General features: G+C 37.7%; 1 protein-coding gene across 6 annotated transcripts in view; it reads left to right on the top strand.

Annotated features, from left to right (window-relative positions):
- The window catches only part of ATE1 (arginyltransferase 1), a 171,822-nt gene that overhangs the window by 65,790 nt on the left and 80,893 nt on the right, over positions 1 to 25,139 (top strand). For all 6 annotated transcript variants that reach the window (XM_082607187.1, XM_082607189.1, XM_082607188.1 and 3 more), the window contains 2 exons: positions 10,471 to 10,652; positions 14,533 to 14,632. In XM_082607187.1, the coding sequence (XP_082463313.1) occupies positions 10,471 to 10,652; positions 14,533 to 14,632 (282 nt within the window). The remainder of the gene's footprint in view (positions 1 to 10,470; positions 10,653 to 14,532; positions 14,633 to 25,139) is intronic.

Below are 25,139 nucleotides of genomic sequence, written 5' to 3'. Positions count from 1 at the left end.
TTCTACTGTGCAGCGAAGCGAATCAGTTATACATATACATATATCCACTCTTTTATTTTATTTTAATCTTTTAAATTAATTAATTAATTAGTTTATTATTTATTTATGGCTGTGTTGGGTCTTCGTTGCTGCATGCGAGCTTTCTCTAGTTGTGGTGAGCGGGGGCTACTGTTTGTTGCGGTGCATGTGCTTCTCATTGCTGTGGCTTCTCTTGATGTGGAGCACGGGCTCTAGGTGCATGGGCTTCAGTAGTTGTAGCACACGGGCTCAGTAGTTGTGGCGCACGGGCTTTTTTGCTCCGCGGCATGTGGGATCTTCCCGGCCCAGGGCTCGAACCTGTGTCTCCTGCATTGGCAGGCAGATTCTTAGCCTGCGTCACCAGGGAAGTCCCCACTCTTTTTTAGATTCTTTCCCCATATAGGTCATTACAGAGTATTGAGTAGAGTTCCCTGTGCTATACAGGAGGTCCTTACTAGTTATCTGTTTTATATATATCAACAGTATGGTGTATATGTCAATCCCAGTCTCCCAGTTTATCCCCCCCGCTTCCCCCAGTAACCATAAGTTTTTCTGCGTCCGTGACTCTATTTCTATTTTGTAAGTAAGTTCATTTGTACCATTTTTTTAGATTCCGCATATAAGCGCTATCATTATGATATTTGTTTTTCTCTGTCTGACTTATTCACTCAGTATGACAATTTCTCATCCATCCATGTTGCTGCAAATGAAATTATTTCATTCTTTTTTATGGCTGAGTAATATTCCATTGTATATACGTACCACATCCTTTTTATCTATTTCTCTGTTGATGGACATTTAGGTTGCTTCCATGTCCTGGCTATTGTAAATAGTGCTGCAGTGAACACTGGGTTGCTTGTATCTTTTCAAATTATGGATTTCTTTGGGTGTATGCCCAGGAGTGGGATTGCTGGGTCTTATGGTTAATTCTATTTTTAGTTTTTAAGGAACCTCCATACTGTTCTCCATAGTGGCTGTACCAATTTACATTCCTACCAACAGTGTAGGAGGGTTCCTTTTTCTCCATACCCTTTCCAGCATTTATTGTTTATAGATTTTTTGACGGTGGCCATTCTGACTGGTGTGAGGTGATACCTCATTGTAGTTTTGATTTACATTTCTGTAATAATTTGCAATGTTGAACATCTTTTCACGTGCTTTTTGGCCATCTGAATGTCTTCGTGAGTTTCTCTTCTTAAAATGAATCTGAAGTTTATTTGTAGTGTTTCATGAAACGGTTAACAAAAGGCAAAATAGTTGCAGGAATAAGTTATTTTCAAGCAATGCACTTTTAATCAGGTGCTTAAAATGATTACCTTTGGGATTCTCCATAAACTCTTGTTTAAAAAAAATTCAGGACATCAGTTGGCAAATCGTGGATTTTTATGTGAACAGGTGTGTGATTTCGGAGAGTTACTTTTGGATGCTTTAGCAAGGAGGAGAATACAGGTCCTGCTCTCTTACAGCCCCTGAAGACTTTCACTCGTCCAGTCTTTGAACCCACGAGTAAGTCCCTCCAGTGCTGTCCCTGGTTCCTGGAGTATGACTCCCCCTTTGCCTGTTCCTTTGAGTCTTAACAGTTGTCTGTTTTAAGCATAACTGAAGCACATGGAGGCAGGTGGGTCAGGAGACAGGTGTACTTTATCAGAGTAAATATACACCCATTTTGGGAACCATTTAGCTGGAAGTCTGAATTGGTCCATTAATATTGATGTCATTTCTACAGAGTACGTTTGGTATTGTACCGCACAGCTCATTAATCACAGAAGCCATGCCATCCTTCCCCAGCATTTAAGATGTGTTTTCTTTTGTATAGCTAGCGGTGAGCTTTATTGTTATATTTTTCCTGTTGTCAGCTAAATTCTTGAAATAGAGGAACTGCTGAAAAATAACTTCGCTTATTCTTTCAGTTATCTAAAAGTGTGACAAGCTGTGGGCATGAGAAAGCTAAACTATTAAATGTTGCGAATCACATTACTGACTTGTGAGGAAATTGATAGCTTCTGTTAGTTTATGTAACTTGGCTATTAAATGAGCTACTGATATAATTTCATAGACACAGTCTTTTAGGATGTGTCATTCAGACCCCTTAAAACAAAAACAAAAATGGACTCAAATTTGCTCATACTTGCAAAGTGTTTGTACGTTGTCATTTGTTTCTCACAGCTACCTTTGAGGGTGCTTAGTAGTATGATTCCTGTTTTAAAAATTCAGAAATTGATACTTTTAAAAGTCAAGTTATCGTCTTGCTAAGATAAAATAGCCAGAAAATGTACAGTGAGTGAAGTTAGGGCTCAAATCCAGATATCTTGGTTCCGAATCCTGGCCTCAAGTCACTGTAACCTGCTCCCTTTCTGTTTGCAGTTTACAGTTTATAGACTCCTCTCCCTACATTTAAAAAATACATTTATGTGAATTGTTCTCAGAAGTGTGGTCCTGCAGCCTCTGGTGGCTCCGGATGCCTTTTCAGGGGCTTCTCAAGGTCTAAATTATTTTATAATTAGCCTTTTCCTCTCTCATTCTATTATGAGTGTTGGGGGATTTTTTCCAAAGGCTACAAATTAAATGCAGAAGCATGTATGAGAATACAGCTGTCCTCTGTAAGCCACACATTAAAGAGATTTGCAGAAACGTAAACAGTGCCATTCTTTCAACTAGATTTTTTTTTTTTTTTGGTTTTGGAAAATACAGTAATTTTTAAACAAAATATGTTAATTTTACATGTATGGGGTTAATTGTTATTTTTAAGTGAATTAACAAGTACATATTTTTGAAAGGCTCAGTTTTAATATTTAATACAGTAAATATCTACAGATACAGTTCAATAAGTAAAAGTTCTTTGGAGTCCTCAGTGAGTTTTGTAAGTGTAAAGGGATTTTGAGACCAAGAAGTATGAGAGTCACTGATTTACGTGATGCCTGTATCGTTGAGGCAGCTCCGCTGTTACTTTCCCTTTCCCAAATAGTGTGTGTATTTTCCTGCATGATCTGTCATTATCTCACCTTTTGTGTTTTTAAGCGACATTTGAAGAGTATTAACCATTAAAAGGCCTTAACTAAGTAAGGGGTTAAAGAAATGTAGCAATCCCAAGAGTTGAAGTAGGATTCTCAAAACAATCAATAGAGACTAGTCAGTGACTTAGGAGGCCTCTAATACTGGGGACTGAGCCCCTTGGAGAGTTAATTGAAGGGACAGACTGATACGGCTCTTTGGAACCTCGTGGAGGTGAAGGTGACACATCTGTGTTTGCTGATGGTTTAAATTTACAATGAAGACAATTTCTAGTTGCTACTCATGAACACATTTGTAATCAACAAGTCTCCAGATAATAGCATGTTGAAGCATATGGCATGATAAAGCTCAGTGAGTCTGGGTTTTAAGGATATTGTTGAATGACTAGAGATCCAGTCCAAGCGTTCTGCTGGTTTCTGACTTCACAGATCTAACTGTTGTTCTTTCTGTTTTTCTCTCCTTTACTCTGTCCCTCAAACTCTTGTGTTTTTTCCTTGTTTTAAAGTATTACCTAATTTGAGTTAAGGGATTCTGTTTGAGGGAAAGAAATTGTATTATGGCAGTTTTATGCCAGATGGAAGGATAGAACTGATTCAGCAAATGTGTGTGTGCATAGACAGACATCAAGCATGTTAGTTAGGTCAGCTTAGTGTATGGTGTTAGACACTAACTTTTTTTCAGACTTTCCCAGCCAGAAGGGAGTGATCTGGGGCTCTGGCTATTCCAGCTGCAGAGAGGGCTAAGGGAATCAGTATTTCAGGTTCACTTCCAATCCATTTTCCACAGCCGCCGAGTACTTGTTGAAAAGCTTGAAAGTATTGATTAACTTACCAACTTGAGACTAGCAGGTCATTGGTAACCAGTAGCGCTGACGTTTCAGATGTAGTGTTAGGAAAATAGCTTCTTACCTCCCTTTACTTGGAGCATCTTCCATTTTTGAAATCTTTTTTTTTTAAATTAGGTCAGGGCTTCCCTGGTGGCGCAGTGGTTGAGAGTCCGCCTGCCGATGCAGGGGACACGGGTTCATGCCCCGGTCCGGGAAGATCCCACATGCCGCGGAGCGGCTGGGCCCGTGAGCCATGGCCGCTGAGCCTGCACGTCCGGAGCCTGTGCTCCGCAACGGGAGAGGCCACAACAGTGAGAGGCCCACATACTGCAAAAATGAATAAAAATAAATAAATAAATAAATAAATAAAAATTAGGTCAGTGAGGACCCCACAAGGGAGAAGAAGAAATCATTCATATTTTAATTGTCAGAAAACATGATGGAAACAAAAGGAGTACAGCAAAGCAGGTTTTAAGAAAAAAATTTTCAACCATGCATTGAAACACTTTGTTTTTCATGCTGCTTTATTTACTGGCTTGGATAGATGAGGGATATTTGAAAAGTGAGTTTATTTAGAAGTGTTTAAAAGTAGCTGATTTTCTTATCTAGCATTGACTTAGGGGCTAGGAGGCCAGTTTGTGTGTCATTTAATAACTCCATGGTTTTATGATCGTTTTATTGCTTGACTGACTCCTGGATTTCTGGTTTCCTCAGGTGGTGGGATGGGGGTCAGAGTAGATGCTTATATGGCTTATTCTCTCCTAAATGATTATAAAATAGCCCATATCTATATGAAGTGCTTTGCAGATGGGGAAGACCCCCAACTTTCACGTGAATTGAGAGATGGGAATAATGCCTGTGGTAGGACAAGTTGGTCATGACTGGACTCATAGGAGAACGAACCAGTGAAGTAAATGGAAGCAGGTTATTAAACGGGAGGTCCAGGGAATGAGAGAAGTGGTGAAAACTGAAAACTGAGAAGGTTATTGCAGTTTGAAAAAAATATTTCAAGCCGGTACAACAAGTAGGACTGATTTATATTTAGGGTTAACATTATATTGGTTATTTATTGAGAATATGCTTATTGAGTCCATACTTATTATGTCCTTAATAAATACATTTTAAATGAATGAACGAATACACTCATTTGATTCAGTGAGTCCTAGAATGACACACTAAACTGAAATCATGGAAGAATTTAGACTCATTTCAGAGTCATCCAATCAGCTTTGACTTGGAGGTTTTCTGTCGTTTGACAGGTTCCCCACCTTCCATACCATGAACTGACAGCTTCTCTGTCTCTGTGTCACTGCAGTGGTTGCTCTCTTGCATGATTATTTTTAAAGACAGGGAGCTTCATTCCTATGAACCTCAGGGCATACATTTAAAAGGTGGTTTTCATAAAGTTCTTTAATATGTAGGAATTTGTTTATTTTTTATTACATAGTTGGAGCATTCTAGTTTCTGAGACAAGTGATTAGGCTTCAAGTCTATTAGCAATTTAGAGTATTGGCATTAATTCAGGTGTTGTAGATTCATCAGGTTAGTATCCTTTCTGTTTTCCTTTTGGGTAATGCTTCTCCTTGCTTATCTGTTGTGCTCTTCAAACTATGTGTTTCTAGAGAAACAGTAATGATTTTTTAAAGAGCAGTGCTATATGTGACAGTGAATGCTAAAACCAGGGTTTGACATAGTTTATTATAATATCGGTAGTTAGTGGAAGCTCTTAAAAGGTTAAAGATGTATTTACTACCCAAGCACCATTTTAGCTACAGCAGTGGAAGTTTTAGAAATCACTGATGCTGCGAGCACCTTAGTAAATTTTCTCTTGTTTGTTGTTGTTTACCTTGATCACCCACGCAGTTACTTCCCCGCCCCCCGCTTTCCCATACCGTATTTTTGGGAAAGAAGTCACTGTGCAGCTCACACTTAAGTAGTGGGGAATTATGCTTCCCTACCTTTAGGCAGAGTATCTGCATAAACTTTTTGGAATTCTGCATGGGAGATTTGTCTGTTCTGCCTCATTTATTAGTTTATCCAATTATTTATATCAGTATGGACTCATGGACATTTATTTTGTATCGTGGGTTATAATCCAATACTGCTTTATTTTGTTGCTCAAATTGTTCCAGCTTTTGCCATTGGGAGCTCTTTGGGTTGACTCCTGTGCCCCTTGGATATACCTCCAGCAGTGTGGGTTTGCTTTTTGTTTTTGTTTTTTTGTGCACTTCCTTATTTTCTGGCACTGTGAGGTGCTCTAGGCTTATCTTGTGTATTTCCTGCCCCAGCCCTGGAATCAGCCCTTTCTCCACACAGCCCTGGTTCTTTTTATTGCAGAATGATATTAGAAACCAAGATTTGTGTGTTAGGTATGTTTGTTGCTACTGGGTTGTTGTTGTTTTTTTTTTGCGGTACACGGGCCTCTACTGTTGTGGCCTCTCCCGTTGCGGAGCACAGGCTCTGGACGCGCAGGCTCAGCGGCCATGGCTCACGGGCCCAGCCGCTCTGAGGCATGTGGGATCTTCCCGGACCGGGGCACGAACCCGCGTCCCCTGCATCGGCAGGCGGACTCTCAACCACTGAGCCACCAGGGAAGCCCCTGGGTTGTTGTTTTTTTAGGTCTTCTCATCTGACAAAGCAAAGAAATAAATGTGCATATACTAACCCTTGTATGAATATATCTATGGTATATGCATACCTATAAATATTTCTTTATGTAACCATCTGTGTCTGTATTAAGCTATTCATGAGTTCGTACTCATGTCTCCAGCTCGAATCCATGGCCCCATGGATCATTCTAGCCTCTCCCCCTTGCTTATCTGTAAATTTCCATTCCAGTAGTGAGACTCTTGGCTCCTACCATCCACTGTCCGTTTACTTAGTTGTTCAATTCCAGTATACATGTACACCAGTATCAGAATTGTTAACCTGTAGTCCTCGTGGTAAACAACTTTATCAGGTAGAATACAATGCTTATGTGCAGATTTCCTTTTGCCTTTATTCTTATAGACCCCCAAAGTTTCTTAGGTCAGCACATTTCCTCTCCCCAGCCTCTTGCAGTAAGATTTTTTCACGTGTATACAGGTAGATTCTCTTGTCACCATCTGCATTCCTTCTTGGGATCCCTTACCCTCCTAATTTTCTTTCACTTTGCATATATTAAAGCTCACTCTTTGTGTTGTAAAATTCTATGAGTTTTGACAAGTGCATAATGTCATGTATGCACTACTACAGTATTATACAGAACAGTTTCATCCTATAAGTCCCTTGTGCTTCATCTATTCATCCTCCCCCAAACCCCCAAATTCTTGGCAGCCACTGGTCTTTTTACTGTCTCAGTAGCTTTGCCTTTTATAGCTTTTGTAATTGGAATCATACAGTCTCTGTAGCACTTTCACACTGATTTCATTCACTTAGCAATATGTATTTAAGATTTCTCCATTTTGTGTGTGAGTTTGGCTTGGTAGCTTATGCCTCTACCAAAGTGTCTGTACCATTTTACATTTCCATCATCAGTGAATGAGAATTCCTGTTGTTCTGCATCCTCATCAACATTTGATATACAGGTTATTGGATTTCAGCCATTCTAATAGTTGTATAGTACTCTCATTAGTTTTTATTTTTTATATATTTATTTATTTATGTATTTAATTTTGGCTGTGTTGGTTCTTCGTTGCCGCACGCGGGCTTTCTCTAGTTGTGGCGAGTGGGGGCTACTCTTTGTTGTGGGGCGTGGGCTTCTCATTGCGGGGGCTTCTCTTGTTACGGAGCACAGGCTCTAGGCATGCGGGCTTCAGTAGTTGTGGCACACGGGCTCAGTAGTTGTGGCGCACGGGCTTAGTTGCTCCGCGGCATGTGGGAATCTTCTCGGACCAGGGCTCGAACCCGTGTCCCCTGCACTGGCAGGTGGATTCTTAACCACTGCGCCACCAGGGAAGCCCTCTCATTGTTTTTTAAATTTCAGTTTCCTAACAACAAACGATGTTGTGCACATTTATTTATTTATTTATTTATTTGAGCATCCTATATGCTTATTTGCCATCTGCACATCTTCTTTGGTAAAGCATCTCCTTAGATATCTTGGTTTTTAATTGAGTTGTTTGTCTTCTCATTGTTGAAATTTAAGAGTGTATATTTTTGAATACCAGTTCCTTATGAGATATGTTTTGCAAGGTTTTCTCCAGTCAGTGGCTTGACTTTTTATTCTCATAACAATGCATTTCACAGACTCGAGGTTTTTAATTTTAATGATGTCCAGCTTGTCAGCTGTTCTTTCATGGATTGTCCTTTTTGGTGTTGTATCTTAAAATTCATTGCCAAACCCCAGGTCACCTAGATCTTTGCCTGTTTTATCACCTAGAAGTTTTGCATTTTACATAGTCTATGATCCATTTTTAGTTAATTTTTTTGAAAGAGGTAAGGTCTGTGACTAGATATTGCTGTTTTTGTATTTGGATGTCCAGTTGTTACAGCACCATTTGTTGTGTAGACTGTCCTTTCTCTCTTGGATTATCTTTGCTTCTTTGTCAAAGGCCAGTTCACTATATTTATGTGGGTTTATTTCTGGGGTCTGTTTTCTGTTCTGCTGTTTCATTTGTTCGTTCACCAATATCACACTATCTCGATTATTGTAGCTTTATAGTAAGTCTGGATATCAAGTGGTGTCAGTCCTTCAACTTTGTTCTTCTTCAGTATTGTGTTGGTATTCTGGCTCTTTTTCCTTTCCATATAAACATTAGAATTAATTTGTCAATATTCACAAAATAAGTTGCTGGGATTTTGATTGAGATTGAATTAAATCTGGAGACCTACTTGGGAAGAGTGGACATCTCAATCAAAATGAACATAAAATATCTTCCATTTGTTTACATTTTGATTCCATTCATCATAGTTTTGTAGGTTTTTTTGGCGTATGGATTCTGTATGTATTAATATTTTCTTAGATTTATACTTAGGTGTATAATTTTTTTGGTGGTTCTGTAAATAGTATTGTGTTTTTAATTTCAAATTCCAGTCATTGCTAGTATATAGGGGAGCAATTGACTTGTATATCAACCTTTTACCCTATAACCTTCTTGTAATTGCTTATTAGTTTCAATTTTTGTTGTTGATTCTTTGGAATTCTCTGCATAGCATGTCATGTCATTTGTGAACAAAGACAGTTTTATTTTTTTCCTTCCCAATCTGTATGTATTACTTCCTTTTCAGTAACTAGGATTTCCAGTATGATATTGAGTAGGAGTAATGAGGGGATATCATTGCCGTGTTCCCAATTTTAGGGGGCGATTATCCAGTTTCTTACCATTAAGTCTGATGTCAGTTGTAGATTTTTTTGTATATGTTCTTTATAAAGTTGATGAAGTTTCCCTCTATTCCTAGTTTGCTGAGAGCTTTTAGTCATGAATGGGTATTGGATTTTGTCAAATGTGTTTTCTCTATCAATTGATATGATCATACGATTTTTCTTTTAGCCTCTTTTCATGGTTAGATTACATTAATTGCTTTTCTTTTTTTAATTACTTCTCTAATGTTGAACCAGCCTTGCATACCTGGAGCTAATCCTACTTTGTCCTGGTGTATAATTCTTTTTATACATTGTTGAATTTGATTTGGTAGTATCTTGGTGAGGATTTTTGCATCTATGTTCATGAGAGATTGTTCTGTAGATTTCCTGTCTTGTAATGTCTTTTTCTGGTTTTGATATTAGCAAACCTGCTTTTTCATTCTCCTTTATTTCCATCTAGCTTTTTTTCCTGTACACACTCTCTGTGACTTTAAGTGTGTGAACATGATACACAAGTTTTGTTGTATTTGTTCACTTAAATTGTTCATCTCTAACATTCATTCAGTCTCTAGCAAAGCATTTTTTATGGTGCTTCATAATTTTCATTATAAGGTTTTCTTTTAATAACAGTTTCATTTAAATTCATGTTGAACTTTAAAATGAGAAATATCATTCAACTAACTATTTACAGAAAATGGTTATACTCTGAAATCTCCAGATATCTTTAGCAAAAATTTGTGGGATTTTCTTCTGTGGGATTATAGGTATATTAAAATAATGATAAGGAAATAACTTTTACTTTCCTTTGGCTAATAGGGAGAAATGTCATAGCACTTACTTACACAGGAACTCTTACCTAGAAAAAATTATGAGCTCCTATGCCTTATGAGTGCAGGGGTGGCCACAGATCAGGCCTGGCTGGCAGCATAGGGATAGTTCTCCTGTTGGCACTCAATCCTTGCCTTTATGTTCTCCATCTTTCTCTCATTTACCATTTCTTTCCCAACTCTGGTGTGGAACAGAAGAATAGAGTTTAACAGTATTTACTTATCCTGTAGATTTTATATTTCCTACGGCAAATTTTAAAACAAGTTGAAAAAAACCTTAAGTTGGTTTTTCTCTATTCTTTTGTTCCTTCAGCGTTTCTACACCTAAAAAGTTTTGCAGGGTATGACTCTTCTGAGAGCTGGAAGATGATGGCAACAAAGAGGAAACTTTAGGACTTAATTAACCTGAGTAAAATATAAGTAGAAGAGGTTAATTATTAAGATTTTTAATATAAAGAGAAAAATGACAAACTGTTCATGTTTGTGTGTCTACCTTTTCACAGGCAGAGAATACCCCTAATGGACCAGACTGTGGTTATGGTTCCTTTCACCAGCAGTATTGGCTTGATGGAAAGATCATTGCTGTGGGGGTGATTGACATCCTTCCATACTGTGTCTCATCTGTATATTTGTACTACGATCCTGATTATTCGTTTCTGTCTTTGGGTGTCTACTCTGCACTCCGGTAAGATTGCTTTTGACAATTGTAATGGTCATATACAACTTCAAATAATTCTTCATTTGATTGTATTTTATTATAAACAGTAGAAATCCTGTTGGATAGTACATAATCATTTGTTGCTCTAGTAGTCTCTTATATATTGGTATTTAGAAATACCACTTTTAGAACTGAGGCCATAGTGTCTGATGGTAATTCCCTAGCTTTTTAAGGTATCCATCTGGTCTAATGTATGAGAAGTCACTGTGATGCTTTTGTTGTTTAGTTTATGCATTTATTTAAGCTCCCCTGTCAGAGCCACATAATGTTTTTTAAATGTTACATTACTTATATATTTCTCTTGTCATTACTATTGTATATATATATTTTTATGATTAATTAAAGGTTATGTGAATCTGGTGTAAACGAATTAAAGCAATGGCAGTCTGTTGGAAGAAATATACAGTTATATGTAGTATATAGAACAGGACCAGAGAGTCCCTGACTGACCACTTGAGTCTATGACCTCATTGAAAGATGATTTCCTTTTTATGTCCATGGCTGCAAATATATGCAACACAGCACAGATGTTTTTAGGTGCATTATCCTAATAATGAAAAGAGTGGGGTCTTGTTTCATGAAAATATTTGTTTTTATTTTTATTGCTGCTTGTCTGCATATACATGTGATAGAGGAGGAAGGAGCGTTGAGAATTATTTTTCTGTTGTTTGGGAGCTTGAGTCTCTTTTTTCTCCCTCTTTATCACTTTTTTCTCTTTGCTTTTCCCATTCTTTGTCTCTGATGGTCACGTTTTTCACATCTTGGTAAAATATACTTTGAGATTATTTTATTTACTGTGTATGTGCTTTTCTCTGAATTATAAAAGTAGGAGAGTTGATTTTTTTTAAATCACTAGTTGATTAAAAAAATATATGGTCCATAATTGATATTTCTGTGTTTTTCAGTGGCACACAATATTGATATTTTCAACATGACCTATCTTAGTGCCAAGTTACATAGCAAATTAAAAAATATACAATGTTTATGACTGATCCTTATAATAATCTTTTATTTTTCTTATGTATTTAATTACATTTTGTATAAACTAATTAAAAAACATCCATGATTCTTTGTAGTATCTTTTAACTCTTTGTGAAATTAGAACTGATAATTTAAAGCATTCACATTTTGTAACTTTAGAAGTGTGTATTTCAGAAAAGATACTTTTTCTTTGTATCAGAATCAATCCGTACTTTGAAATTATTACCATTTTCTTCTTTTATTTATGTAGCTCTCACTTTACAATGTGTAGGCATGGATTTGTCTAGATTTCTCAGATAAATGTTAAGAATGATATTTATTCTTAGATAATAAATCCCAGCCTCTGTATGAACTATTTCATTTCTCAATAAACAAAGAGATATAGAAATCCCACTGCATTTGACATAGCAGATAATTCCCAACAAAATTTGTTCCCAGCAATCTATTTGTTGCTTGGTATATCTCTTGAAAGTTCTGGAGCTGGAGGGCTTTGAGGAGGTAGTAGAGGAGCCTGAGAGCACGAAAGTTGGGGTCAGTGGAGAGTGAGGAGATTGCCACTGCATCTGTTTCCATGCTCTTGAGAATCTGAATTGCTGAGTTTATGGAAGAGGAAAGGCAGCCAGGAGACTGACATTATGAAGCAAAACTGGGGAGCGTAGGTTACAAGTTGCCAGTTCCATTACTGATTTTAATGTATTTCAGTGAAGCCTGTTAAATTTTTCCTCCATTTCTTCAGTTTCTTAAGCAATCGTACAATCAATAAAGAGTTTTAATATTTTAATCTGTAATCAAGATTACAGATTACTAGATTTTTATGTAATCTAGTCTACAGATTTTAAAAATGTTTGAATTGGGGATCATGAGCATGGAATTTATTTCCTTTTTTTTTTTTTTTAGCAAGATGAATTTTAGAAATATAATTAATTTCTTAACAGATGTTTATTTGAGCACAGTCTGTGTGTCCTGGAACTATTTGTAGATGTGAATAAGACAGGGTTTCCAGCTTTGTCAAAGCAGACAGTAAATTAGAAAACGGACAACACAATTTTAGAGGCTCTGTTGTGCTGTGACAAAAATGAAATTATGGTAGTAGGCATGAGGCCCTTTTTCTATAGGGTGGTTAGGAAAGACCTCTCTGAAAAGCCAAGAAAGAAGAATAGGAGCCAGCTATGTAAAAATCTGAGGATAGACGTCCAGGTCAAAGGTAGCAAGTCCAAGTGCCCTGAGGTCGTTGGAATGAAGAGAAGGAAGGGAAGGCCTTATGGGCTAGGAAATGGGGTAGAACCTAGACAGTGCTGTGCAAGGATGGCAGCAAGACAGGTGGTGTTGATGAGGGGACAAATGGAGAAGGGCTTATAGGTAATGGTAAGGAGGCTGGATTTTATCTAAGTGTGATACCAACCCAGTGTGAGGGTGAAGGGTTTGGAGAGGTTACCTCGCCTGATTAATATTGCAAAAGACTACTTAGACTGCTCTGTGAGGTTATGGAGGGGCCAGAGTGGAAACTGGAAATCTATCCGGGAAGCTGTTAGAGTCGTCCAAGGGAGGCCTAATGGTGGCTTGGACCAAAATACCTGAGGTGGAGGTGGTGAGAAATGGTCAGATTCACGGTATATTTTGAAGATAGAGCCAACTGGACTTGTTGATGGGTTGGGCACAGGGTGAGAGGAAGAGAACAATTAAGTGTGGATCATAGGCTTGGGGCCTGAACAGCTTGGTGGTGGAGTGGTGCTGCAGTTAACTGAGATGAGCAGGGCCGAGTAAAGGAGGGCCGTTGGGTATTGCAGTCCTCATCAGAGCTGGGTGTTCCTACATTGCTTGCCGTATCATTGTGTTCTTCCTCAGTTTGAACCTTAAGAGTGGGTTAGTTCTGAGAATAATAGGATCTATTCTGTTTTAGCCTAATAATGTTCAGTGTGTTTGGATTTAGAAATACTTTTGTTGTAAAGATGAATTTTTAGGGTAACGACCCTTCAATGCTTTAAATTTGAACTTGCAAAATGCACAGACTGCTCCCTTAAAAAATAAATCTCTCCTTGGATTTCAAGCCTCCATTGCTACTAAAAACAAAGAAAAAGAAAAGGAAATTAAAACCTTCAAGAAACAAACATAAAAACAAAACAGTTTTTCTCATACTTTAGAAATGTACGGAAGCTTTGCTTAAAGCTCTCGAACACAAGCGGTCATTCAGTTGGACAAGTAGGATGAAATTCTGTGCCCAGATTTATCCGGATACAAATTAAAACCACGTCAAGCATAGGCATTGCTGACAGCTTCTTTTTTCAATTAATCCTTGCCTGTGCCAACAAATAGAGGAAAGGCAGTGAGATAGCATGGTTTTTTCCCCCCTCTTTAGTTTTAGAGAAAATAAATATTAAAGTAGTATCTGGACATAGAGAGTAATATGTCATATATAGTTGAAAGTGTTTGCATGTAAATGGTCATAGTAGTATTCTTCCTGAAATTTGTTGGGTTTTGAGCTTTCTAAAATTTGTTGTACTGTTTTTAACCTGATAAATCCAGTATTTGAGAACTCCAGGTGATAATGAATAATAAGGAATTGTATTAAATAGATCTTTGTACTTTTATGCTCTTTGAATTTTAGATACACTGCTATGCCCAATAAAGAGTAAAACCAGAACTTTGGTGCATTTGCTAAAATAATATACTTTTCTTTGGTGTCTCTTTAGTAAAAGTCATCTTAAAGTGTTTTTAAAATTGTTTTTCTTTCAACACTTGGATTTTTATTTTGATTTATTTTTATTTAATGTCAGATTTTATCAAATATGTGTTACCAAATTGTACAGTACTTTGAATTTTGGAACTAAATTTAACTGTACCTTGACCTTTATTCTTCTTTTGGCAGAGAAATTACTTTTACTAGGCAGCTTCATGAGAAAACACCTCAACTCAGCTATTACTATATGGGTTTCTACATTCATTCATGTCCCAAGATGAAATATAAGGTAAAGTTGATTTTCACACGTTTGCTATAGATTCAAGTTATGAAAATTAGTGCTTTCGTAGTTTCTCATCACATTAGTTTAACATGCTTGTACATTTTTATGTAAATCATGAATTATTTTCAAATGTGTCTTAAACTTTTCATAGAATCTAGCTTCTTCATTGCCTAAAACAGTGCCTGACAAAATAGGCACTTAATACTTGTTTAATATAGGTTAATCTGTAGGAATTCACTGACTATATCCCAGCTATTCTAGAACTTCAGTAGGGCCCTGCTTACTTGGTGCAGTACAGTAGTACCCATTAAGAAATCTACCCTCCTGAGGTGCATCCACACCCTCTCCCCCCTCCAGTCCTTCTCCCTCCATTCAGTTATAGCTTTGTTTCCTTTGGACACAGTCACACTCCAGAAAAACTGGAACTCGGTGTAAGTAGTAAGATATTTTCCATAGCACAATATTTGCAGATGTTTGTACGGTTTTCATTATGGGAAAATGAATCTTTAATATGATTTTTGTCTCAGAGCACAGAATTTGGAGTTTTGAAAGGGTTTGAATGGGTTAATTAAGGAAATCTGTTTGCTGCCTCAGAAGTGAAGCTTTCTGTAATGAGAACTACAGTCTCCACTGTTCTTACTTTGTAATTCATTTTATTATTGTCAGATTTAAGTATATTTCAGAATTTCCCTTTTAACAAAAGGTCTTAGCATTTATGACTCTCTCTATTATTATTTTATTGTATTTTTTTTATTATTGAAGTATAATTGACCTGCAACACTGTATTGGTTTTGGGTGTACAATATGGTGATTCGACATTTCTGTACATTACAAAATGATCACAGCAAGAAGTCTAGTAATTATGTGTCACCATATAAAGCTATTACAATATTATTATTATTTTAATTTCCAGGCCTAATTTTATTTTTTAAAATTTTAATTAATTAATTAATTTATTTTTGTCTGCCTCACGTGGCACGTGGGATCTTAGTTTCCCGACCAGGAATCAAACCTGCGCCCCCTGCAGTGGAAGCGCAGAGTGTTAACCACTGGACCACCAGGGAAGTCCCATAGTATTATTGACTATATTCCCAATGCTGTGCATTTCATCCCCATAACTCATTTATTTTGTAACTGGAAATTTGTGCCTCTTAATCTCCCTCACCTATTTCACTCATTCCCCACCCACTCCCCTCTGGCACCACCAGTTTGTTCTCTGCATCTATGAGTCTGTTTTTTTTTAATTTTTTATGTTTGTTCATTTGTTTTGCTTTTTAGATTCCACTTATAAATGAAATCATATGGTATTTGTCTCTCTGTGTCTGACTTATTTCACTTATCATAATACCCTCTAGATCCGTCTATGTTGTCACAAATGGCAAGATTTAATTCTTTTTTTTTTTTTTTTGCGGTATGCCGGCCTCTCACTGTTGTGGCCTCTCCTGTTGCGGAGCACAGGCTCCAGACGCGCAGGCTCAGCGGCCATGGCTCACGGGCCCAGCTGCTCCGCGACACATGGGATCTTCCCGGAACAGGGCACGAACCCGTGTCCCCTGCATCAGCAGGCGGACTCTCAACCACTGCACCACCAGGGAAGCCCTAATCCTTTTTTATGGCTGAGTAATATTCCATTGTGTGTGTCACACAATACACACCTGTCTTCTTTATCCATTCATCTATTGATGGGCACTTAGGTTGCTTTGACATCTTGGCTATTGTACATAATGCTGCAGTGAACATAGGGGGTGCGTGTCTCTTTTTGAATTGGTGTTTTTCTTTGGAAAAATACTTAGAAGTGGAATTGCTAGATTGTATGGTGGTTCTATTTTCAATTTTTTGAGGAACCTCCATAGTGTTTTCCATAGTGGTTGTACCAATTTACATTTCCACCAGTAGTGCATGAGGGTTCCCTTTTCTCTACATCCTTGTGAACACTTGTTATTTGTTGTCTTTTTGATAATAGCCATTCTGACACATGTGAGGTGATATCTCTTTGTAATTTTGATTTACATTTCCCCGATGATTAGTGATGTTGAGCAGCTTTTCATATGCCTGTTAACCATCTGTATGTCTTCTTTGGAAAAATGTCTGTTCAGGTCCTCTGCCCATTTTTTAATTGGGTTGTTTGTTTTTTTTGATGTTAAATTTTATGACTCTCTTTAATGAAACTCTTTGATGTTTTCCAAGTATTAGTAGCCCACTATAAAAGCTCTGGAAAGTATAGAGCAGTATAGAGGAACAGACTACATACATCCTGCCTACCATAATAACAGTAACCAAATACCTCTGATCTACTCAGAGCACTGCTTTAAGCTCTGAAGATGTGAAAAGATTTAAACATGAATCTTCTTAAAACTTGTAACATAGGTGAAGATTGGGGGTATTTTACGTAAAATCAGGTCAATACAGTGGTCTGGTAAGTGGCCTAGGAGGCAGTGGGGTTTGCTGCATAGGGTATGGAAGAGGAAAGGGTTTAATTAAAAGGGAAGAGAGGCCTCAAAAAAGAGTAGGTATGACAGGGAAGCACATTTCATGGAGAAGGAGCATTTAAATAAGAATGAATAGGTGACAGTGCCATGCGTATTCATATAAAAGAGGAGGAGGAGGGCAGTCACCCTTCAGTTAGTCGGTCTTCTTTGTAGCTGTAGCCGTGTTATGTGTTTTGTGGCCCTATCTGCTGTTTACAAGGTACATAACAATGTAAATATAATAAATATTATTCACTTTATATATAAAGTATATTAATGGTGTTTCAAGGAATAACTTAGAAACAAAATAAGATCATAAACTGGTAATTTTAATTTGTGGTTCTATGTAGTGCTCTTAGCATGGTAAGAGACCCAAATGTTAGGTTATTAGAAATAGTACCTAATAATGTTTGCTGGCAGTTTCCAGTGTTGTAATATTCTTTGTAGGCTAAAGTTCTTCGTAAATACAGGCATACCTCAGAGATATTGCGGGTTTAGTTCCAGACCACCACAATAAAGTGAATATTGCAATAAAGCAAGTCACATGAATTTTTTGATTTCCCAGTACACATAAAAGTTATATTTACACTGTACTGTAGTCTGTTAAGCATACAATAGCATTATGTCTAAAAATACAGTGTACATACCTTAATTAAAAAATATTTTATTGGGCTCCCCTGGTGGCAGAGTGGTTGAGAGTCCTCCTGCCGATGCAGGGGACATGGGTTTGTGCCCCAGTCAGGGAGGATGCCACATGCCGCGGAGCGGCTGGGCCCGTGAGCCATGGCTGCTGAGCCTGCGCGTCCAGAGCCTGTGCTCCGCAACGGGAGAGGCCACAAAAGTGAGAGGCCCGCGTACCACAAAAAAAAAATAAATAAATAAAAAATTTATTGCGAAAAAATTCTAACCATCATCTGAGCCTTCATCAAGTTGTAATCTTTTCACTGGTGGAAATAGCAGAATGTGACGCAGAGACACAAAGTGAGCAAATGCTGTTGGAAAACAGTGCTGATGGACTTGCTTTTGACTCGGGGTTGCCACAAACATTCAATTATAAAAAACGCAACATCTGCAAAAAGCAGTAAAACAAAGTACAATAAAACGGAGTATGCCTGTATTACTTAAAATGATGTTTCTTATTAAACAATCTTTAATTACTCATACTAATGAGTAGAGAATATGAAGAATATTGGAAGTATTTTAGGAATAACTTATGTTTTCAGGAATCCTACTTTCTCGTTTCCGAATCCCCAAAATTTAATATCTGTTGGGAATTTGGAAACACTATTAAAACCTGTAAAACTAGGTTGCAGCCCAGAGTGGAAAAGGTAGGTGGAGGGGAATACTCACTAATCGTTTAAACAAAACTTTAAAAATTTCCCAATATATTATATCATATTCACATTATATCTTCTTGGGAAAGACAGTTCTGAAAATCTGTACTATATTTAGTGACTTTGTAAATATTCGTGAGATAAGAATGATAAAATATTTGAATATTAAGTTAATTTTGTAAAGCCAGCATTTTCCTGGCGTGGTGGTTTGAATACTTTTGGGTCTTCAAGCACATGTTGTTCTTAATTTTTGTATTGTTAGTTTAAGAAAATTGTTTTCATTACATCATGATTGAAGATACATCATTTTAGGTAACTGAAGAGTAAAGATATTTTCATTTCAATTAAGGATATTTTATTATATTGTGAGCAAATGAGAACGCTCAGTTTTGGGGGAATAACACAACTGCTTTTAAACATGGGAATTTTCAACTGGAAAATGTGCCGCTTGGAATTATAAGATGGATATTGGTCCAAGCGTGAATGTTTCTCATTTCAAGTTGAAGGGCTAGAGCTAGAGACCAATAAAAGATAGCTCACAGAAAGTGAATTGTACACTATTAAAATTTTTCTCATTTTCAAGATTGAATGGGTAAATTTAGCATATAAGTACAATAAAATAGCTAAAATTATATCTTCTTTCTTAGTGCATAACTAAGTGTTTCAAGCATTAGTAATGATATATTTTTGCCATATTGTAAAATATACAATGGAAAAATCTACAAAAGGGTATTTTTATCTGATATTAAAGAAAGAATATATTTTAAAATAGGAATATTTTTAATAACTAAGAAAGAACAGTCTCTTAGGTACCTGGTATGCACTAAACACTGGGAATACTGTTGTAAGTAGGATAGATATGGGCTCTGCCCTAATGGAGGTTACATCCAAGGGGGTACATGATTGTAATCCAGTGCATAAAGTGGCACCAAGTGACTGTACCTGTAACTAGGACAGTGTTTCACTTGGGTTTTCTGGTGTAGATTTAGACATATTAAGTTATAATCTTCACTATATAGTAAAGTTTTTTTAACATCTTTATTGGAGTATAATTGCTTTACGATGGTGTGTTAGTTTCTGCTGTATAACAGAGTGAATCAGTTATACGTATACATATATCCCCATATCTCCTCCCTCTTGCGTCTCCCTCCCACCCTCCCTATCCCACCCCTCTAGGTGGTCACAAAGCACCGAGCTTATCTCCCTGTACTATGCGACTGCTTCCCACTAGCTATCTATTTTGCATTTGGTAGTGTATATATGTCCATGCCACTCTCTCACTTTGTCCCAGCTTACCCTTCCCCCTCCCCATGTCCTCAAGTCCATTCTCTGCGTCTGCATCTTTATTCCTGTCCAGCCCCTAGGTTCTTCAGAACCTTTTTTTTTTTTTTTTTAGATTCCATATATGTGCGTTAGCATACGGTATTTGTTTTTCTCTTTCTAACTTAACTTCACTCTGTATGACAGTCTCTAGGTCCGTCCACCTCACTACAAATAACTCAAGTTCATTTCTTTTTATGGCTGAGTAATACTCCATTGTATATATGTGCCACACCTTCTTTATCCATTCATCTGTCGATGGACACTTAGTTTTTCTTCCATGTCCTGGCTATTGTAAATAGAGCTGCAATGAACATTGTGGTACGTGACTCTTCATAATGATCAAAGGATCAATCCAAGAAGAAGATATAGCAGTTGTGAATATTTATGCACCCAACATAGGAGCACCTCAATACATAAGGCAAATGTTAACAGCCATAAAAGGGGAAATCGACAGTAACACAATCATAGTAGGGGACTTTAACACCCCATTTTCACCATTGGACAGATCATCCAAAATGGAAATAAATAAGGAAACACAGCTTTAAATGATACATTAAACAAGATGGACTTAATTGATGTTTATAGGACATTCCATCCAAAAGCAACAGAACACACTTTTCTTCTCAAGTGCTCAAGGAACATTCTCCAGGATAGATCATATCTTGGGTCACAAATCAAGCCTTGGTAAATTTAAGAAAATTGAAATCGTATCAAGTATCTTTTCCGACCACAACGCTATGGGACTAGATATCAATTACAGGAAAAAAACTGTAAAAAATAGAAACAATACACTACTAAATAACCAAGAGATCACTGAAGAAATGAAAGAGGAAATCAAAAAATAGCTAGAAACAAATGACTATGAAAACATGATGACCCAAAACCTATGGGATGCAGCAAAAGCAGTTCTAAGAGGGAAGTTTATAGCAATACAGTCCTACCTCAAGGAACAAGAAATAAATAAACAACCTAACCTTACACCTAAAGCAATTAGAGAAAGAAGAACCAAAAAACCCCAAAGTTAGCAGAAGAAAAGAAATCATAAACACCATATAATGCATTTATAATATAGAGTAAATTAATTAACAGGTTTGAAATATACAAACTCTTTTATTGAGTAATGAACTGTCATGAAGACATGTTGAAATGAAGAGTCTATGTGTAGGAAGGACCATCATTTGATAGATGATTCCCAGAGCTTTCCATCATTAATTCCTCTTACCCTGTACTCTGTGTGTGCTGCTCTGTCCATCAGAGGTATATTCTGTTTCCCTCAACATAGATTGGACTGGCCTTGTGACTTGCGCTGACTAATAGGATACTGTAAAAGTATGTCTGAGACTTCAGACAGTCCCAAGCCTTAAGAGGGCAGATAGCTTTTGCTTCCTTTGTCTTTGAAGCCAGTCATCATGTAAAAGGTTGACTACCCTGCTGGCATGAGAGGCCACTTGGGAGGCCTCAGGCCATCTTGGATGTTTCAGCCCCAGCCAGGCAACAAGCTGAAAGCAGCTGTATGATTGAGCCTAAGAGAGATGGGCAGAAGAACCACCTAGCTGAGCTGTAGCCAACCCACAGAATCATGAGGAATAATTAATTGTTTTTTTAAGCCTCTAAGTTTTGGGGTGGTTTGTTAACTCACCAACAGATGACTGAAACACATGCTGTAGGATGGAAATCACTAGATACAGTTGTAGATTTCCACGTAGATGGAAATCATTCTGTGTTGAGCTGTGCAGACTCATTTCCTGAATTGAGCTGAGCTGATCTGTGAAGTTGCTGACAGCTCAGTGTGAGAGAGTTTCGGCAAAGTTACTTAACTTGCATGTGTGGTCATACCTAAAGATGTGCCCACTTGGCTTACGAGAATTCATCTTTATACAGCATTTTATTTAATACCCAGACTTGGGCCTACGAGGCATTTGTTAATGTAATGACACATTTTGATTTTGCTTGTCTTGCTAATGTTGAGCACTGCAAGATGAAAATCACCATGTGGTCATTTTCATAGTTTCTTAGGTGGCATGTGTTTTCAGTAGAGCCTCCTAGCGGTTTGCTAGGTAATAGCAGTTATATTCTTGTGCATGATATTCCCTAAAATGCATTTTTACCGAATTATTTTGGTTTTACTGTTCTGTGTGTGTGTGTGTGTGTGTGTGTGTGTGTGTGTTTTAAATAAAGGTTGATTTATATAAACAGTACAGTCAGCTAGGTTTTCTCTGTGGCCATAGTCTTAGATTAAAGCAAAGGGTAGTCACAGAGGAATTTAATGAGCTAGAAAACAGAGTCATTATGAAAAGAAGTTGTCTTGACTTGTTGTGTTGTCATTGCTCACTTTAACTGTTAACCATAATTGTGACCATTTTAATGGGACTTGGTACTGTTTGGCCTAAATCAGTACTGATTCGTGGACTCAGGAACTGGCTGAAATGAATGGAAATTATATTTTCAACTTGGGAGAGTTTCTCCCTGGAGAAGCCCTCCTGCTGAAGCGGGAGCAGGTAGTATGGTTTTCTGGCTGACGTCCTCAGTGGATGCTTGTCCTCTTGGTCTGCTCCTCTCACAGTTCCAAGGTGGTTGCTGGCCTTCAGGCGTCACAAGCCATCAGCAGTAGCTAGAATCAGAAAAGTATAATATTGTCTCCTGTGTCTCTTTTTTAAAAAATATTACTTTTAATTGTGATAAAATGTATGTGACTCTTAACCATTTTTAAGTGCACAGTTCAGAAGTGTTAATTAAGTACATTCACGTTGCTGTGCAACCATCACCACCATGCATCTCCAGAACTCCGTTCATCTTGCAGAACTGAAGCTCTGACCCCATTAAGCAATAATTCCCCATTCCCCTCTCCCCCCAGCCCCTGGCAACCACCATCGTACTTTCTGTCTCTCTGAATTTGACTGCTCTAGGGACCTCATATAAGTGGAATGGTATGGTGTCTTTCTTTTGGTGACTGGCTTATTTCACTTAGCATAATGTCCTCAAGGTTCATCAATGTAGTAGCAGGTGTCAGAATTTCATTCCTTTTTAAGGCTGAATAATACTTGGTTGTGTGTCTATGCCACATTTTGTTTATGCATTCATCCATTCATGGACACTTGAGTTGCTTCCAGCTTTTGGCTGTTTTGACTAATGCTTCTGTGAATATGGCTGTACAGATATCTGCTCAAGGCTCTGCTTTCAGTTCTTTTGTATATATACCCAGAAGTAGAATTGCTGGATCATACGGTAATATTTGTGTAATTTTTTGAGGAACCACCATACTGTTTTTCGTAACAGCTGTACCATTACATTCGCCAAATCTTGTTATTTTCTGTTTTTTTGTTCATTTGTTTTGACAGTAGCTATCCTAATGTGTGTGAGGTGATTGCTGTCTTTTTTTTTAGATCAAGAAAAACCTTACCAGGAAGCCTCCTAGCCTTGTTCACTCATTTCATTGTCAGAGTTGTGCCTCTTTTCCGTTCCTGAGTCAGTGGCTAGCAAGGGGAATGGAGCTAGGGCAGCTGTGATTGGGGATGGGGTGGAGGCGCTTCGGGGGCACATGGCGCTGCAGAGGGCAAACATCTGGGCAGGTCTGTTTTTTAAAATTCTGCTTAAAAACCAGTATTTTAAAAAACTGAGCTGTTGATTTATATTTATTTATTTTATATATAGTTTATATACATGTTATATATATATGTATCATTATTATATATACATAAAAAATTCAGCTATGGCTTTACGTATATTTAGTTTTCTAAAGCTTTTTTTTTTTTTTTTTTTTTTTTTTTTTTTTTTTGTGGTACGCGGGCCTCTCGCTGTCGTGGCCTCTCCTGTTGTGGAGCGCAGGCTCCAGACGCGCAGGCTCAGCAGCCATGGCTCACGGGCCCAGCCGCTTCACGGCATGTGGGATCTTCCCGGACGGGGGCACGAACCCGTGTCCCCTGCATCGGCAGGCGGACTCTCAACCTCTGCGCCACCAGGGAAGCCCTCTAAAGCTTTTTTAAAAATGAATTTTCCTGTGCTTTCAAAATGTTTAATATTTGCATGTAAAGCTTAGTTTATATCTATTTTGACACCTTCTCATACATTTCAAAACTGTTCAGTTTCCTTTCAAAGTGAAAATTGGAGTATATAGAAATGGGGTTAGGAATAAGTTTTAAAATTTCTTCTTCGTGTTGTCTCTCAGACTGGTGCTGTAAGGCCATTCTGTGATCTGAAGGAGGTGTTTTGACTGAGCTCTTTATCCAGACTTGTATGCAGGCCAAAGTAAACAGTGATCCAGGCCGTCTGCTTTGGTATCATGACATGGCCAGACATCAGATAGCTGAAACATCAGAAAGGGTTTAGAAATGTCAGAAAAGGAACAAAAGGCTAATTCATCTGTGATTAATCATTCTTAAACTCAATGCCTCAGCTTGATTGTGGTCAAACCGCCCCTCTGGAATTCTGCAGGAGTTTCCCTGAAAGAAGGTAGTTGACATTACTGTTACAAAAGCACCTCCCCCCCAAAATTGGGGTTTACAGAGCTGCATCTGCAAAATCCTGTGCTACTGAAATCCCTGGGCTCCCAAGCTTTTCAAAGTTTCCTGACTAGACAAATTAGCCAATGTTATTTTACTACAGTCTTGCAACCCAGGGTGATGCTTTTGGGTACATGTGGTAGTGACTTTGCTACTGCTGCTTTGAAAGAAATACAGATAATCTCATCAGTTACCCACAGTACAGAACAAAACACTCGAGTTTTTGATTCAGCATCTATTTTTCTTGATGTTAAAATAAGTGACCAGTGAATTAGACATGGTCAGTAGAAAAAATTGCCACAGAATAATTGTAGTAAGGGATTTTTGATGCCTCCTGCAGGCAGTGGGAGGTAAAAGAATAACATGCTCATCACATATTCTTGTTCTTAAAATTGTCACGTGGAATTTTGCCACATCAGAGTCAAAAGTGGGTCAGGTGTTCTAAGCTTCTCATTACAGATGAGAAAATTAAAGCTCAGTAGGGTTCTTGCCCAGAGTTTGCATTAACTCACATTTTAATTTTAGCAACATGGAGAGTTTGAAAAATTGAAATTCATATAAATGGCATTGTTTATCAGATTTATGATGAGGTATATATAACTTTTTATATTGGAGAAACCTAAAATACTTGCACATTAAGTAAAAGTAAATGTTTACTGGGGAATAAGAGCATATTTAATCAATCCCTTATTTTTCCCATTCTTCTCCTCATGTATGTTTCCACAATGAAATGGAAGGCTTGGTATAGAATGTGATTCCTAACCTTTGAAAAACCTCAATCATCTTTGGAGCTTTTGAAAAATACTCAGATCCAAGCTCTGCCCTGACCTACTGAAGATGAAAGTTTGCTGTCCTCCTTTACACAGCCCCATTCGCTGACTGCCAGGCA

This window comes from Mesoplodon mirus (genome assembly GCF_964341445.2).
Source record: "Mesoplodon mirus genome assembly, chromosome: 2".
Taxonomy (NCBI): domain Eukaryota; kingdom Metazoa; phylum Chordata; class Mammalia; order Artiodactyla; family Ziphiidae; genus Mesoplodon; species Mesoplodon mirus.
The sequence above is the reverse complement of the archived record's forward strand: the minus strand, read 5'-3'. Positions and strand labels throughout refer to the sequence as shown.